This window comes from Henckelia pumila, chromosome 4, assembly GCF_033568475.1.
Source record: "Henckelia pumila isolate YLH828 chromosome 4, ASM3356847v2, whole genome shotgun sequence".
Taxonomy (NCBI): domain Eukaryota; kingdom Viridiplantae; phylum Streptophyta; class Magnoliopsida; order Lamiales; family Gesneriaceae; genus Henckelia; species Henckelia pumila.
In genome coordinates, this window is record NC_133123.1 from 138,319,268 (window position 1) to 138,337,242 (window position 17,975).

At 35.8% G+C, this 17,975-nt stretch overlaps 1 protein-coding gene across 1 annotated transcript; it reads right to left on the reverse strand.

The window, feature by feature from the left end:
- Positions 1–148: 148 nt before the first annotated feature.
- LOC140861854 (uncharacterized) lies at positions 149–3,524 on the reverse strand. Its single transcript, XM_073264852.1, has 3 exons — positions 1,177–3,524; positions 877–982; positions 149–793 (listed from the first exon to the last, which is right to left on the reverse strand). Exons 1-3 carry the CDS (start codon positions 3,522–3,524, stop codon positions 149–151), a joined length of 3,099 nt encoding a protein of 1,032 aa, XP_073120953.1.
- Between the last annotated feature and the right edge of the window lie 14,451 nt (positions 3,525–17,975).

Below are 17,975 nucleotides of genomic sequence, written 5' to 3' on the forward strand. Positions count from 1 at the left end.
ACCATAATAAAGTCATTTTTGAATTAAAATCAGCATACACAAAGATGCATCAAATTAGAAATAGTCTTCAAAATAATATTTAGAATGAAGATGCATTTCAATATTGTCTACAAATATATCTTCTACAGCAAAATAATATCTTTATTTATTAATTGTCGATCCATGTTCCATCACAATCTTCACGAAGGCATTGGGGCTCATTGTCATCTTCATCGTCGACTTCCATTGATGGTAAGCCTCTGGTAGAAGATTCATAGTGGATTACAATGTCTTCCAGCTCGTCCCCATTTGCGTTCTCGAATGATTCTCTTGTAGGGGCTGCAAGTACAATACTCCATAATGGATCTTCAGGATCTTCAACGAAAAATACTTTCTTTGCTTGACTTCCCAAGATAAAACTTTCTGATTTAAATTCAATTCTGTTCAGATTCACTAATGTGAAACCAAGATCATCTACTTTAATACCATTGTTATTCTCCACCCAATGACACTTGAACATTGGAATTTGAAAGTTGTGGTAATCAAGTGACCATATTTCTTCAATAATTCCATAGAAAACCATGTCTGCCATAATTGGATTTTTGTCCTTTGCACTGGAAACTTGCATGGTCTTTGCGACTAAGCTTACTCCGGAATTCTGAGTAACTCTTACATCATCACGTTCTTTTGTAGCATAAGTAACCCCATCAATCAAATAACCAGAATACTTTAACACTTTTTTTCTAGGTCCACGCGATATCCACTTTAATCTTTCTGATATTTGATACGTGGAATGGTCAATTGCATGTTCAACCTACATTTAACAATAATCTTAATATTTTGCATAAGAAAGCAAGGGTTTTATATATTCTTATACTTGGTTCTTTTGGAACTTACAAAATCATACAACCATGTAATAAACGTTCGGTTATGCTCATCTTGTAACCACTTTTTGGACTTTGCTTTATGATGGAATCTTGTCCTCAACTCCACCATGTGTTCCCTAATGGAATTATTAGAATTCAAAAATCAATAGAATGTGTTGAATGCACAAGGAAGTATTGATAAGTTGAGGATCTTACTCAATATAAGGATCAATCTCAATATCATTTGTCAATACGTAAAGATGTGCTTGCTGCAACTCATTATGACTAGTGGAGTGCACAATTGCTTTTGACAAAGGCTTGGTGCATTTACACTTCACGGTCCCTTGATGGTATCCCAATTGTGTGGACATTAGAAAGATAGTCTGAGCAAAATTCAACTGCCTCTTCAGCAATATAACATTCAGCTATACACCCTTCAGGCCGATTGCGATTGCGCACATAACCTTTCAAAATCTTCATGTATCTTTCAAATGGGTACATGTGTCTGCTCCAAACCGGTCCACACAATTTCACCTCTCGAACGAGATGAACTGTTAAATGAATCATTATATCAAAAAATGAAGGGGGGAAATACTTTTCAAGCAAACACAATATCATCACAATTTCTCTTTGCAATTCATCCAACTTCGAGACATCCATCACTTTACTATATAATTCATTGAAGTAGAAACACAACCGAGTGATTGTATCTCTGACATGTTTTGGAAGGACACCGCGAATGGCCACAGGAAGCAATTGTTGCATTAGAGTGTGATAGTCATGTGACTTAAGGCCAACAAGTTTCAAATCTTTCATCGACACAAGGTTTTTAACATTAGAAGAGTAACCTTCGGGGACCTTCATTCCTGATAATGAATTGCAAATACTTCTCTTTTCATCTTTACTTAGAGTGTAGCAGGCTGGTGGCAAAAACGTTTTCTTATCCCCAATCCTTGGTGCCAATTCAGACCTCACATTCATCTCCATAAGGTCAAGTCTTGCTGCTACTCCATCCTTTGTTTTTCCTGGAATGTCAAGTAACGTACCAATGACACTTTCGCATACATTTTTTTCAATATGCATCACATCAAGAACATGTCGAACGTGTAAATGTTTCCAATACTCAAGTTCAAAAAAAATTGATTTCTTTTTCCAGCATTGCTCTCCATCACCCATCTTCGACTGAAGCTTTCCGCTGAATTTTCCCATACGATAATTAATTCTTTCAACTCTTTCCAAAACTTCATGGCCGCTCAATGGATGTGGTGCAGTGTTAAACTCTTGGTTCCCGTTAAATGCCTTCTTTTGTCTTCGATACGGATGATTTGAAGGTAAAAACCTTCGATGACCCATGTATGACATTTTTCTGCAATGCTTCAACCTTGTCGAATAAGTTTTTTCTGCACAAATAGGACATGCATAATATCCCTTCACAACACAACCTGACATGTTCCCATATGCTGGAAAATCATTGATTGTCCACAGTAGCACAGCTCTAAGGGAGAAACTTTCTTGTCGATATGCATCGTATGCTTCAACACCTTTATCCCATAAGCATTTTAAGTCGTCAACCAAAGGTGCTAAGTAAACATCAATATCATTTCCCGGTTGTCTAGGACCAGAAATCAACAAAGTGAGCATCACAAATTTTCTCTTCATACACAACCATGGTGGAAGATTATATGTGATCATTAAAATTGGCCAACAACTATACGAAGAACTCATCAAACTATGGGGATTGATCCCGTCTGCTGATATAGCCAATCTCAAATTTCTTGTCTCGGAAGCAAAATCTGGCCACATGCGATCAACTAATTTCCAAGATGGTGCATCAGCTGGATGACGTAAGTATCCATCACGAATTCTTTTGTCAGAATGCCAAGTTAACTCTTTGGATACCGTCTTATCCCGAAACATTTTTTGAAATCTTGGGATAGGTGGGAAATACCACAAGACCTTTGCAGGAACTCCTTCTTTTACCTTAGATTTGTTGCTCAACTTCCACCTCGATGTCCCACAAGTAGGGCAATTGGCAAGATCTTCGTACTCCTTCCGGTATAAGATACAATCATTAGGACAAGCATGTATTTTCACGTATTCCATCCCTAGTGCACGTAAGCTTTTCTTGGCATCATACAATGATGAAGGCAATTCATTGTCATCTGGAAGCATTTCTCGAAACAAACTAAGTAGATCGGTGAAACTATTATCACTCCAACCATATTTTGCCTTCAAGTTAAATAATTTCACAATGGCAGATAACTTTGTGAATTTAGTACATCCAGGATATAAACTTTTCTCGGCATCTTCAAGTAGCTTATTGAATTGACTTGGATTCTCAGCATACGAATCATATACAGCATGTACCATATCTATAGGTTCTTCAGCAAAAGATGCGTGTTCATCTTGCCCAAATCCATCAGTACCGTTCATTGAGTTCACTGTCATAGATTTTTCCCCATGCCATATCCATGTATGATATGTCAAATCTATACCATTATAGATCAAATGCGCCCTTATAGTTTGAACATTTTTTTTCTTCAAATTACCACATCTTGCACATGGGCAAGGAATTGCATTAGGATCATTAGCATTGCTCATTGCAAATTGCAAGAAAGACTCTATTCCGATTTCATATTCAAGTGATAGCCTATCCTTACGCATCCATTCTTTGTCCATTGTTGATGTAGCTAATCACCCAAAAATGATCTAGAACCTACCTTCAAAATAGTTTGTAGGTCATACAGCAAGATCTTAACATAACTCCAATTGCAAATAGTAACCAAATAATCATAAAATTTTGTGACAGAAAAAACAGTACTCATAAGAAAATATAATACATATTTTTAAAAAATATAACATGAAATATAACATGTCTCATATTTTCTACTCGGGATAATTGACATTATGTATGTGTGTGTATAATGGACGAGAGATTTTGAGTAGTTTGCTGATACTAGAACGTGTATGATAGTTGAACTTGACATTTATCTTGCTTTTTGTGATAGATATAAGTGTCCTAACATCCGTTTGGTGTATACAAGTAATTGAATGTGTTGTTGGGCTTGGTGGATTTTCCCTAAAATTATAGTTGCATTGATTGACAGTAAATGATGCTGGTGGCTTCAACAACAGCATGACAGAGCAACAGGTTTGTGGCACTTGCCTTTTCAAATATTATTGTTAAAAGTAGGACAATAGGCTTGCAATTATGATTTATGTGCCACCATTCCTATAACTTGTAGGCATAAGTGGTGTACTGGGAAATGAACTCTGATTGCAAAACAATCTTCCTTGGTTTATTCGAGAAAGGAAAATACTGAAGAGAATCAAAATCGTGATGTTTTACAAAGTAGAAAATAATTTACTGATCTTTCTCTATTTGCATTAGGGAAAAGGAAAAAAGAGGTTATTGCCTATAGGGATATGTTGTCGATCGACAAGCTCAAATTTGATAAACAGTTGATTCATGTGTGGCTGATCTCTATCAATTTGATGTCAAATTTCACTTTGCTTCTAGAACTTACAAAAATCTGGTAGATTACTTCTAGGTAGCTGGTTATTGATGAAGACATAGTGAAACTGAACAGTTAATGCTTAGGATAGGCCATATATTATATGTTAGTTGGCACTTGGCAGTTTTAGTTTTCTGCATCATAAACATTTACATGCATGATCTGTAACTTATTCTTTTTTCTTATCCACTTTTTTTCAATATTTATCTGGCTTATTTTGTTTTCCCAATCAGGCAGTATTGGAAACGGTAGCTAGAGTCAAATCAAAGAAAAATGAAACAAAAGAGGAGAAGTATGTATCTCTATCATCTGTGTGGAAAAACAGTCACTTTTTTTAAAATAAATAAAATCAAGTACGATTATCATAAACCAATTATTAAAGAATTAAGAAGGTTGAGTATGATTTTCATTCTCAATCATGAAATTTCACCAAGCAATTAATTTGAATCCATAGATGAGAAAATAAGAAGACTTTATTGATATGTACAAATGTAGCAATACACTTTCAAAACCAGAGAAATGATCATACTAACAAAATAAATCAAGTTCATAACAATTATTCATATTAAAATTACTTATACATGTATAAACAGAATTATATATATTATCATATAATATAAGCACAATTAAAAAAGAAAACAAAAACAACCCAAATAACAGAGAATCAAAACAGAGGATCATCATCACCAACCAGACATTCAACCACTTTCTTAGACATTTAAAATAGACTACACAACACAGACATTTAAAAGCATTCACAATCCACAACCAGACATTCAACCACTTTCTTAGACAGGTATTTGTAACTGGGAGCTTTGGTCTGTACTCATTTACAACATGTGGAAGCAAAACAAACAGAAAAAATCAGAGAAGAACGAACCTGTGACTACGAAGTTTCCAACTCCCAAATCAAAGAAGCCACGCAAAAAGCAGATCTAAAAAGATATCGCATTGCTTTAAATATAGCATAATTTATTCATCTAATAATATGTAGCTATAAATATACCTGAGCCCACAGACACGAGGATGAGGGTGTGCCTTATGAAATAATCGGTTCCCCACTTGATAGCTTCCAATGCAAAAGTTTCCTCGGGTTTAGCGTGTCTCCATCAATTCAAGCCTTCAATATGTATCCTCTCACACTTTTCATCAAACGCCTATTGCTCGCTGTTTTACATGGGTCCAGGGGATTTTGCTTCAAACCTGCGAGCAAACCAACAATGATATAGAGGTTTATGTAAAAATGATTATAGTCATCAACATTCACGAAAAGCTCACGATCTTGAAATTTCACGAACCGATTTGGGTGACTTCTGAAAACTTACAATTTTGGATTTAGGGCTTCTTGTCACGGCAGAGTGCTTAACATACGTTGGAGCAGATGGCCAGAAATGAGATGAATCCACGCAAGCGATAGAGAAAAATCACCGGAGAAGGAAGAGATTGGAGTTGCGGCCAGATTTTTCCATCGGGCGGTGAGAGTAGCGTGAGTGAGGCCGATCGAGGGTGAGTGAAAAGGTTAAGTGTGGGAGTGAGAAAATTAAAGGCGTGACTTGCAAAAGCGATTTTAGGTTTTATTTTTAAAAAAAAAAAATTAATTAAAAATGACATAATAAATTAAAAAGAAGCTTAAATACAACAGTGTTATAAAACCGTTGTCCTTTGTCAATAAAAAACGCTCATAGACAACAGTCCTGTAAAACCGTTGTCGTAGGTCCAAAATACACGCTCATAGACAACAATCGTTTAAAACCGTTGTCTTATACCCTTAAACGACAACGGTTTTAAGTAAAATGTTGTCTTTTTTATTAACACAAGAGTAAAACACAACGGTTTTAATTAAAACTGTTGTTATAAAGTGCAAGACAACGATTTTTACATAAAAACGTTGTCTATTGAGTGTTGTTGATGAGCATTTTTCTTGTAGTATGATAAGAAACTTAGGGAGATAGCTACAGAGGCACATGCTCTTGGAGGACCTATTGCTAGTGAAACTATGGTGAACAAGGTTCTTCGATCCTTGCCTAAAAGATTTAATGGGAAGATTTGGGCACTTGAAGAAATTAAAGAAACTTCGAAGATGAAGATGACTGAACTGATTAGCATCCTTCAAGTTTTTGAGATGAACAATTCAGAACAAGAGAAAGATAAAGGAAAATCAATAGCCCTTCAAGCCTCGAAACCCTCATACGAGGAGTATGTTCAATTTCATCAAGAAGTTCATCAATCTGACTTGGAAGATGATTCTATCTCTCTTATGACTAGGAAATTCAATGATTATCTGAAGAAGATGAAAGAGTCAAGAAAGACGGATCAAAAACTCAAGGCTCCAATGTTCTCTAACAAGCCTTTAAGGATTACTAGACCAGAACAATCACCAAGGAAACCTGTTGATACTCCTAAGCCTCGACTAATGTTGGAAGGGAAGAAGAAGTTTGTGTCAAAGAAGTTTGACACTGTTCAATGTCATGCTTGTCAAGGTTTTGGACACTATGCAAATGAGTGTGCCAACACTCTTAGGAAAGGGATAAACACGTCCTTGAGTGATGGAGAGTCTGAAGAAGAAGAACAAGAAGATGAAGAAAGCCATACTGCCTTATCTGCCCTACTGAAGAGCAAGAAAAAGTTTCAAGTCAATCCTTTAGGTGTTGCCGCAGGTGTTGCCACACCTGGCCGCAACATCTCCCAAAGGTCAGTTTGTTTGAATTTCTCCATTACTGATAACATGTGTGATAATGATACAGGTGAAGAGACAATGTCCATGGAAGAAGCTCGGATGATGTTTGAAGAACTTCATACTGATTGGGTTAAAAGGAATAAGATGAATACTATTCTTTCGAAGGAAAATTCTGATCTAAAGGCTGATGTGTCAAGACTGGAAGTCATGCTGAGTAAGAAAGACATGGAACTAAGCCAAGTGAAGAAAGAACTCGGAAAAGCAAATGCTACATTGGCCAAGTTTAATTCAAGCACTTCGAAGCTTGATTCGTTACTCATGATGGGAAGAGATGGTACGGCTTGTTTAGGTTTTGAAAACAGCATATTTGAGGTTGGTGAAAGTTCAAAAGGTCCTGTGTTTGTCAAGGAAAGTAGCAGTGCAAAAAGCTCAAGCAAAAAGGCCTCACCAAGTGATCCTCCAAAACCAAAGCCACAGCCTGCTGCCCCTTCAAAATCTAGAAGGAAACGTAAGTACATCTGTCATTACTGTCATAGACCAGGTCATATCAAACCATATTGTTTTAAGCTGCAGGAAGACTAATATTTCAGGTGCATGGTACTTTGATAGCGGTAGCTCTCGTCACATGACAGGTTCCAAAAAGTTTCTCACTGACTATGTTGACCAGAAAAGTGGAAAAGTAACCTATGGTGGAGATTCAAAGGGAAACATTGTTGGAAAAGAAACTCTGGATGTTGCTGGTCTTCCCAAGCTTCGCAATGTGCTTCATGTTGAAGGATTAACCACAAATCTAATAAGCATAAGTCAACTTTGTGATGATAATTTGCATGTGCAATTTGATAAGAAATTATGCAAAGTTTTTTATAATTCAAATTTGTGTGTCATGATAGGTACAAGGTCATCGGATAACTGCTATCAACTCGGAGAAGAGATGGCTTGTAGGCACACAAAATTGAATGAGTTTGATCTATGACATCAAAAATTGGGTCATTCAAACTTCAAGACTTTAAAGAACTTAAGTAAGTTAGATGCTGTCAGAGGTATGCCTAACTTAAAATCTGGTATTTCATTTGTGTGTGAAGCATGTCAGAAAGGGAAGCAGACTAGGGTGTCACACGAGGTGTTACCAACATCTGTGACAACACGCTGCCTTGAGCTTTTACATATGGACTTGATGGGTCCAATGAATGTTGAAAGCTTTGGAGGTAAGAAATATTCTTTTGTTTGTGTGGATGATTTCTCACGATATACTTGGATAAATTTTCTGAGAGAAAAATCGGGCATATTTGATGTCTTCAAGAAACTGCTCACTAAGATTACGAATCTACATAATCTGAAGGTAATCCATATTCGCACTGATCATGGTAAGGAGTTCGAAAACTCTTCTTTTGCTATTCTGTGTGATAAGAAAGGTATTTCTCATGAATTTTCTGCTCCTAAAACTCCACAACAAAATGGAATTGCTGAAAGGAAAAATAGGACTTTGCAAGAAATGGCAAGAGTGATGTTGAGTTCAAAAAATATTTCAAAACTTTTTTGGCTGAAACCTTGAATACTGCATGTCATATTTCAAATAGAGTTTATTTGAGGAATGGTACTACTATGACATCCTACGAAATTCTCATGTGAAAGAGGCCAAACCTTAAATATTTTCATGTTTTTGGATGTGTATGTCACGTTTTGAATGATAGGGATTATCTTGCTAAATTTGATGCAAAAAGTAATAAGTTTATGTTCTTGGGATATTCATCAAATAGCCGAGCCTATAGGATGTACAACTTGAGAACACAGACTATTTTTGAGTCAATTAATGTTGTTTTTGATGACTTTGCAGATCTAAAGAAGAAAACAGCTGAGGATGAAGTTAATGATCTGCTTGAAAATTCTGAAAATTTAGATGCTGTCAAAGGAGTGTTGCCAACACCTCTGACAACACCTCCTATAGAAAATCCAAAATCAAAAGTTGAAAAGCCTACTGATGAGAATATTGATGAGAACAGTGAGGTAAATGAAGCTAGAAAGAACGTTTCAAGCAGAATTCAAAAGAATCACCCAACCTCACAGGTCATTGGAGATGTGAATGGAGACTTGCAAACTCGAAGGAAAGAGAAAGTGGATTATCGAAAGATGGCAGGTTTGTTGTGCATGAGTTCTACATATTCTCAGGTAAGATTCTCTTGTTTCGTGTCAAACATTGAACCCAAAAAGGTAAAAGAAGCTTTAAAAGATGAATTTTGGGTCAATGCTATGCATGAAGAGTTAGAACAATTTGTTAGAAATGATGTTTGGTACTTAGTACCGCGTCCTGCTCATGAAAATGTCATAGGAACTAAATGGATTTTCAAAAATAAAACTGATGAGTCGGGAAACATCATTAGGAATAAAGCTAGGTTGGTAGCTCAAGGGTATACACAGGTTGAAGGGGTGGACTTTGATGAAACCTTTGCTCTTGTAGCCCATATTGAGTCAGTCCGACTTTTGCTTGTTGTTTCATGTTATATGGGAATGAAACTGTTTCAAATGGATGTAAAGAGTGCCTTTTTGAATGGGATCCTAAATGAAGAAGTCTTTGTGAAACAACCTAAGGGTTTTGAGGATCCAAATCATCTTGACTATGTGTATAAGTTGAAAAAGGCATTGTATGGATTGAAGCAAGCACCACGTGCATGGTATGGGAAACTTACTGAGTACTTGCTCAATATTGGCTTCAAAAGAGGTGAAGTTGATAAGACTTTGTTTTTGCAAAAGTCTCAAGGTAATATATTAATTTGCCAAATTTATGTGGATGATATAATTTTTTGTGCTTCAAATGATAAACTTGTTGATGATTTTGTGAAGTGCATGTCGTCTACATTTGAGATGAGCATGGTTGGTGAGTTAACATATTTCTTGGGCTTGCAAGTGAAACAAATGAATGATGGTATATTTTTGTGTCAAAGCAAGTATGCTAAAAATCTTGTAAAGAAGTTTTTGAATGACAACACTAAACACATGCGCACACCTATGGGGTCTAATGAAAAACTGCCTAGGGAGGATGTTGCCGAAGGTGTTGACAAAACCCTCTACAGAAGCATGATTGGTAGTCTTTTATATTTAAGAGCTACTAGACCTGATATCATGTATAGTGTTTGTCTATGTGCTAGATATCAGTCTAACCCAAAAATTACTCACTTGAAAGCCGTAAAACGTATACTGAAATATGTGGCTGGAACTTTGAATTTGGGTTTGCGGTACACTAAAGAAACCAATTCTAATTTGGTAGGATTTAGTGATGCTGATTGGGCTGGGGATTTAGATGAGAGAAAGAGCACTTTGGGAGGATGTTTCTACTTGGGGAATAACTTAGTATCTTGGTATAGTAAGAAACAAAATTGTGTCTCACTGTCTACTGCTGAGTCTGAGTATGTTGTTGTTGGTAGTTGCTGTTCACAACTCCTTTGGATGAATCAAATGCTAAATGATTATGGTTTTAAGAGTGATACTCCTATTGTATACTGTGATAATTCAAGTGTCATTGATATATCCAAAAATCCAGTACAACACTCTCAAACCAAACACATTGATATTAGACATCACTTCATTCGAGATTTGGTCGAGAAAAGCATGATCTTAATTGAGTTTGTTGGAACTAATAACCAATTAGCTGATATATTCACAAAAGCTTTGGATTTTGAGAGATTTTCCAGTCTAAGGAAGTCTTTCAGTATGTGTGCATTATAGACAGAACCAAGATGTTGTCAGGAGTGTTGCCAACACCTGTGACAACACCTTTTCATGCATGTGCATTTTTAGGATCTTAGGCATACTGCATTCATGCATTCATTCTGTTTTGTGATGTGGTTGATACTTTGTAATCATTGACTAGTTTTCACTCAGGATTCTTATCAAAAATTTTTACAGCTTAATGTGGATTAATCAAAGAAGAGTTCTGACTTTGTCACGAAGTAGTGGAAGGACGTTCGTGTATTCCATGATCTTGTCCCAAGTGAAAAGTGACTTTGTAAATTCAGAATAACAAAAGAAAAAAAAATGATGAAGCTTAAATTGAATCAATCATCAAATTTGATTGATAATCAGAAGAAAATGGAAAAAGCTACCTAAAGGGGTCCATTTGAAGATCTTTCCTTTAGTGTGCAAGCTACCACTTCTGCAAAAAAAAGAATGAATTGGATATAATAATTTTTCTGAATCCTGAAGTATTGCTGGGAGATGTTGCCAACATCGTGGATAACACCTCACTTGTCAACATTTATTTGTGCATAAAATTGCATTTTATTTTTTATGTCACACTCTGTTTTTAGACATAATTAGGGCATGCATATTTGTGAATATACTAAGCCAAAAGGTTAAAAATTCTGATCGAACAAAATTTGTGATTTTTGCCCTATCCTCTAAATTTTTGAATTTGAATGTGATTGGATTTTGTTTCAGTATTGTTATATTCTGATGAAGAGTTAAATTTGGAAATATTTGGTGAAATATTTGGGCCGAAATTATCGGAGAAAATCGAAGAGATTTATTGCCAAATTAAATCGGATTTGTTACCGTTCTCCTCATAGTTACCGTTGGAGATTTTGTTACCGTTGGGGCCTACTCAGAATCCGAGTTAGAATAGGAAAAGATTTGGTGCCTTATATGTTTGTGTGCTTATCTGTTTAAGGAAAGATATTATCTCATTGCTTTGTTTCGCACCATTGTATCCTCTGTACTCCCTGTTTTTCCATTACCTAAAATTTTTTCTCTGTTCACTCTTTCACATTCTAATGGCAGGAAAAGGTTTTGATTCACATGATATTCGTTCTGAGATGGGATATACGGAAGATGCGCGGAAGGTGTCACACACCTACATCACCACACCCTATAGTTGAGCAAGCAATCATTCATGTTGCCGAGGAACCTGTGCCTCTGGACTCCATCGCTCCAGGAGAGCCTGGCAATGCCATCGATGTAGAGAATTTACCAGACATGAGCGTGGTGAATAAGGTGTTTCCCACGAAACCCTTAACTCGCCGATCCAAGAGACAAGCTGGATACAACCCAGATTACACTGCCTCCAAACGATTCCATGGAAAAGGACAACCATCAAGACCATCTCTGGTGGACACTGAATTCACCTCTGGAGATGAGAGCTCTGATGAAGACTTCAAGCTTGTACGCCGAAAAAGGGAAAATTCAAGTACCCAGGAACCGTCTGGAGAAGCTATTCCGGTTCCTTTTGCCGCTGAAAGTAAATCATCAAGTGATTCCTCTGAGAGTGAGTCCACTGAATCAGGAACTCCACTTGTTGCTGCTACTGTTGTTGAGACAGATGCACCTACATCTGTACCTACTGTTGTGGGGACATCTACTGTTCCTCCTGTTATGTCCGATGAAGAAGAAATGTCAATAGCCCAGTTCATGGCTAAAATGAAGAAGTCTAAAGGCAAAAAACCTACATCCACTGGTACTGCTCATGTCCCAGAATCTGAAGATGAACCAGACGAGGAGATGCTCGCAGAATTTGCTGACAACCTCCTTCAACCTTCTGATAGTTCCAGCTCTGATTTGAGTGAAGATTCAGATGCTGAGAAGGAGTTGGAAGAAGAGTCCAATTCTGATGACTCTGAACAAGAAGAGGAAGGTGCTGAGGAAGGTGTTGCCGACACCCTGGACAACACCTTAGGCGAAGAATACCAGGTAAACTCATCCTATTCATCTGCTTTTTACTCCAAGGAGATTGCTGATTGCTGGGAGAACTATGCTGATCGAGAGTTTCTGGAGGAGCATAACATTGATGTTGAGAGCTATGGAGCTCATAACATGGTGAGATTTTTCGAGGTAAGGAACATACTGTCTACTGTTACTACTGCTAGTCCTTATTGCAGAGAACTGGTGCATGAGTACTTCTACTGCAATCTCACTGAAGCTGTGAAGGATCCTAGATACATGAAGTATGAGAAAGTCTATGTGCGTGGGCAAATCTTCGCTTTCAGCCTTGCCATTATAAATGGATTTCTTCAAACTCCTGCCTCTGATGATGCTGCTCTGCCTACCACTGATGAGATGATATATGTCATCACTGGAGGACATGTCACTGTTTACCCAGCTCATCCTAAGAAATTATCAGCAGCCAAGCTCACTTCTTTTTACTCTGTCCTCCATAAAACTGCTGTGAAGACTTGGACTCCATCCGGAAATTCCAGTGTGGTTACCAAGCATCAAGCCCCTGTCTTGTATGCTATTGGCACTGGAATTGCATTCAACTACGGTCGACTCGTGTTTGACACAGTCATGGCTTTTGCAGATGGTGTTCAACCTACATTGAAGTTGCCTCATCCATCACTCATCTATTTTATGCTACTATTTCAAGAGATTGAGAAGGATGATGATGAAGCACTTATTGCTCCAGGAGAGTTGCTAAAGATCGCACCTGCTTTGCTCAAAGGAAATCGAAAGATAGACCTTCCTTGGTCTGAGTCTGCTGATGCCGCAGGTATTGTGGCAGGTGCTGCCAACACCTCCTCTGCCACTGCTGTTTTTTTACCCCCCCCCCCCCCCCTTCTTTTTGCTCATGATGTTGATCCTGCATTCATACAAGCTTAATTGGTGCATGCTGAGCAGAAGATTGCACAAGCAAAGGCTGACCTAGCCTATTATGAAGGGTTAAAGGCTCACTATGAATCACTACTAAGCGGAGCTGGCCCTTCTGAACTAAAAGGGGGAGAAGAAAGTGAAGCAGAAGAAGCTGAATCTGAGAGCAATCAATTTTAATCTTCGTTTTTAGTTTTTTTGTTGGTTTTTCCAGTTTAGATTTTTTTTTATTATTTGTTTAGTTTTTTTCTTGATTGTATTTCTCCTTGCTCTTATGGTTTCTGATTTAAGGTGTTTATTAAGGCGGAATTTTGATTAAGGGGGAGTTTAGTTGATATGTTTGTGAATTAAATATGTTTTGTCCAGAAAGGCAAAAAGGGGGAGATTGAAAGGAATATTTTATTCCTTAAAATGATCCTATTTTGAAAAAGAGTTTATTAAATATCTTTTGCCTTTCTTGGACATGAAGTAATCTTTATTTATGTGATTTATTTCCTATTTGCGATATTGATAAGCTGATTAGAATATTAAACATATCATATCTAATATTTATCTTTCTTTATTTGTGTAGATTTGATATGATCAAATCAAATGAATCCTACGCCTACAAGGAAATATATTGAAGAAGGATTATTGGTCTATTTATTTGAGATAGACGTTCACAAAAAAGGAGAGATAGAGAGAGACCGTGAGATTTCCCAAGAGCTTCATACACGTACATTGACAAAAGGATTGAAGATCTTTGAAAGCTCAAATCGATCAAGGTTACTTGATGCTTGAAGAACACTTGAAGATTATTGATTGAAGAGTGTTTCGACTATACAAGTTTTTGGCATCAAGATTTTTAACTCCTTACTCTATTTTATTTATTCTATCTTGAATAGAATTTTTAGGAGTTATTTTTATGATTTATTTTCTCAATTGTTTTGAGAAATTGAATTTTACAATAATCACTAGTGTTAGGGTTTGTAAAACTCTTTGATTTGTTTTCTAGTGAAGTTTTTTCCTAAGGCGCTGCAAAAGTATTTTATACTCTTGCTTAAATCATATTGAGTCTATTTATTTGGTTGCTTGTTTATTTTATTTACGCTTTAATTTTATTCCGCTGCAAGTTACTCAATGTATTATTGTAGGTGTGGTCAACATCTTGTGACAACACCTCAAACAGTTTATGTGCAACCCCTATTCTCTTACAGAGCCTTAGAAAAAACTGTTTTGGTGTCTTGATCTGGATTTAGTTAATCCAAAAATACCCCTCCACTCACCCATGTTCTTTCTATTATTTTCAATTTATATTTTTTTTATTTTTCTTCCTTTTCAATTCACTTCTTTTTCTTCTCAATTATATGGACATGACTGCTCTCATACCTATATATACGTAAATAATAATCATGCATTACATCGTACGCACATCGGGTGTGCCTCAATTGCTAGTATAATATATTTTTGAGATGCATATATTAATGCCACATGAGATCGATCGAGGCCAAGGGAAATGGATATTGGTTTGGCTTTAATTTATTTACTGTCGTAAGAAATTAAGTTACACGAGAGACCGAGAGATTAACGAATTCGGATGATCAATCAGTTCGAGTGAACATGTTACTCCAGAAAAACAGATATGCTTCTCCTGCGTCCATGTAAATGAATTTCGGAGTTGCTATAGTTGTTACCTAACTAGAGACGTAGGTGGCAATCCCAAAATTTATCGACATAGACACGGTAGGAGCACTTATTCTCCCAGAGAGCAATGTGTTCGCTTGGGAAGGGTCGATGCTACCCGGGTGGGGATTGGCAGCCCAGATCTCTTTGCAGATTAATTGATTTGATCTGCAAAAATGATTCGCACCATTGATCCTGGCTTCAGGACAGTATCCTGAAACCAACATCGATCGACCCCTCCGTTCACTTGATAAAATTCACTAATCTCGAGTAATGTAATATCTCACACCATCATTTTCCATTGGCTAAATATAGAAACTCAATACTAGTTTTCCTAGGCTAACACTCTACGTACGTACGTATAGATAGCCTAGGAGGTTATATATAGATTTGTATAGTTACCAACTGAAAATATTAATGAGAAAATTAAGAGCATGGATGTAACAATATTTGGAATCAGAACCCGACGTTTTTGTATCATCTTTGGGTCTGATTTGATCATTATATTTCACGATTAACTTATTTCTTTAACATTAATATATATTATAAGCTATATTATTTAAAAACCATTTAAGGATTTTTTTTATTGAAATAAAAAGTTCATAATGCAATCTCATCTTTTAAGATAACATGATTATTGTTCCGAATTAATTAATGATCGATCCTATACAAAAATATAACCTTTTATTCCAAATTACATGCACTCTCTTCATGATTTTTCCCACTCATTTATTGTTAATTAATTTTCCATCACAATCTATTTTTCGTTTTCTTTGGCCGATGACTTGATCATATATGATCAGCGTATCTGAACATCTTAAACACTTAAATTCAAAGTGATCAAATACAAGAGTTAACAAGCTATTAAACTTTTTTTTTTTTTTGGTAAACAAATCCTTTTAGCATGCATGCATGTTAAGAATTATTTAACCATTTAGGATTTTAGTTTAACTATAATAATTCTCAAAAGCAATTATTAATTTCTGTTCCGTATTTGTTATAAACACGCGCGCACATTTAAACCTTTGCCACAAAAAATTTCATCCTACCACATGAGTTTTACCACACGTGATAGGTGAAAGTACATGATTGATCAAATTATGCGGGCCCCACATGATTGATGTGGGGCCCCCATGATTTGGACCAATGATAGAGTTTCACCTATCCCATGGGGTAATGCCCATGGGGTAGGATCGAAGTATCCCTTTTGCCACCGTGTGTCGTACAAAAGAGTTATATATACGTTTGTTTTTTGTACATGAATATATTGATTAATTAATTAATATAATGAAGCACATAAACTCTTAAGATGAGAGCGTTTCATGAGTCAAGTCCGTGAGAGATGAACTTTCAAGTCGAATTAACCCATAATTAAAATCGTATTTTTAATTACTAAAATCTTGATGTGAGATCATCTTACATATTAATTTTGTGAGACGAATATCTTATTCGATCCGACCTATAAAAATATTATTTTTTATTCCGAAATATTACTTTTTTATTATATATATGAATCGAATCGAAACGTTTCACAGAAGACATACCCTTATTTTTACGTCAAAAATATTATTATTTTACTTTATGTATATGGATAAATTCGACCCGTTTCATGACATATAAATAAATATCCGTCAGACATGTCATAAGAGACGCACCACCTTAAATAAGTATTGTATTAATCATGCATATTTAGTTTCACCATTAGACAATTTTAAAAAGTAAATCTGAGTGGGAGGAGAACATTTTTAACTTGATTAGGCAATGCCTATAATATAAAGACATGTCACCACACATTAATTAAGATTTTGACATTGATTTTGCAACCACCATGTATGCACTGTTTTATGCTTGACAATTTGTGATGTTAATAGATAAACTACATCTTGTATTATATATATCAACAATATTTAAACCAAAATACGAGAGCTATATAGGCATGCAATCAATTTCGTGGTTTATGGAATAATCATTCAGTTAAGAAATCAATTTTTTAATTTGTTTTTCACTTAACATCTACATCGCCGATTCTACACACGATAAACTACCGATTAAAATACTATCAATTTTAGTTTCCTTCTTATAAGAACACATTTTCAGTGAACTTGTTGTACAAAGTTTTTCTATTACGATTTATTTGGTTAACGTGGTTTATAAGCTCTTGCGTCAGTTTGGGAGTTTACGCAGTGTGCGATGGATTCCGGTTGTGGGTTTTTGACAATTATTTGCGTTGTTCTTCAATTAAATTTGTCATTTGTTGATTTTATGAGCCACAAGATATGAGCTTTCTATCATTATAGTAAATGAAATAATTTTATTTTTTTTGGAAAATTACACTTTTTGAATCACTTGAACAATTTCACCAATACAAGAAGTTAAGATTACGGACTACTGTAAACTGTGTGTGTATTATGTAATAACTTATATCATAATTAAACCACGTCCATACGATCTATTCGTCTGCTGATAATTATTTTTACAGTTCATAAATAATCTCAAGGTAAAGAAATCTTTACAACCACGAAAAGATGTCAAACATGCTAAACTAATTACTTGCGAAATGTTAACTAATTGCATTATTAAATAATATTTAGTACTTGTTTCTCCTTTTATGAAAAAAATCAAATCCCCTATTAACTAAGGCTAATTGGTCTTTTGTAAGTAAAGAGACATGCATTCAATAATGTCATACTTTTCGTGCATATGTAT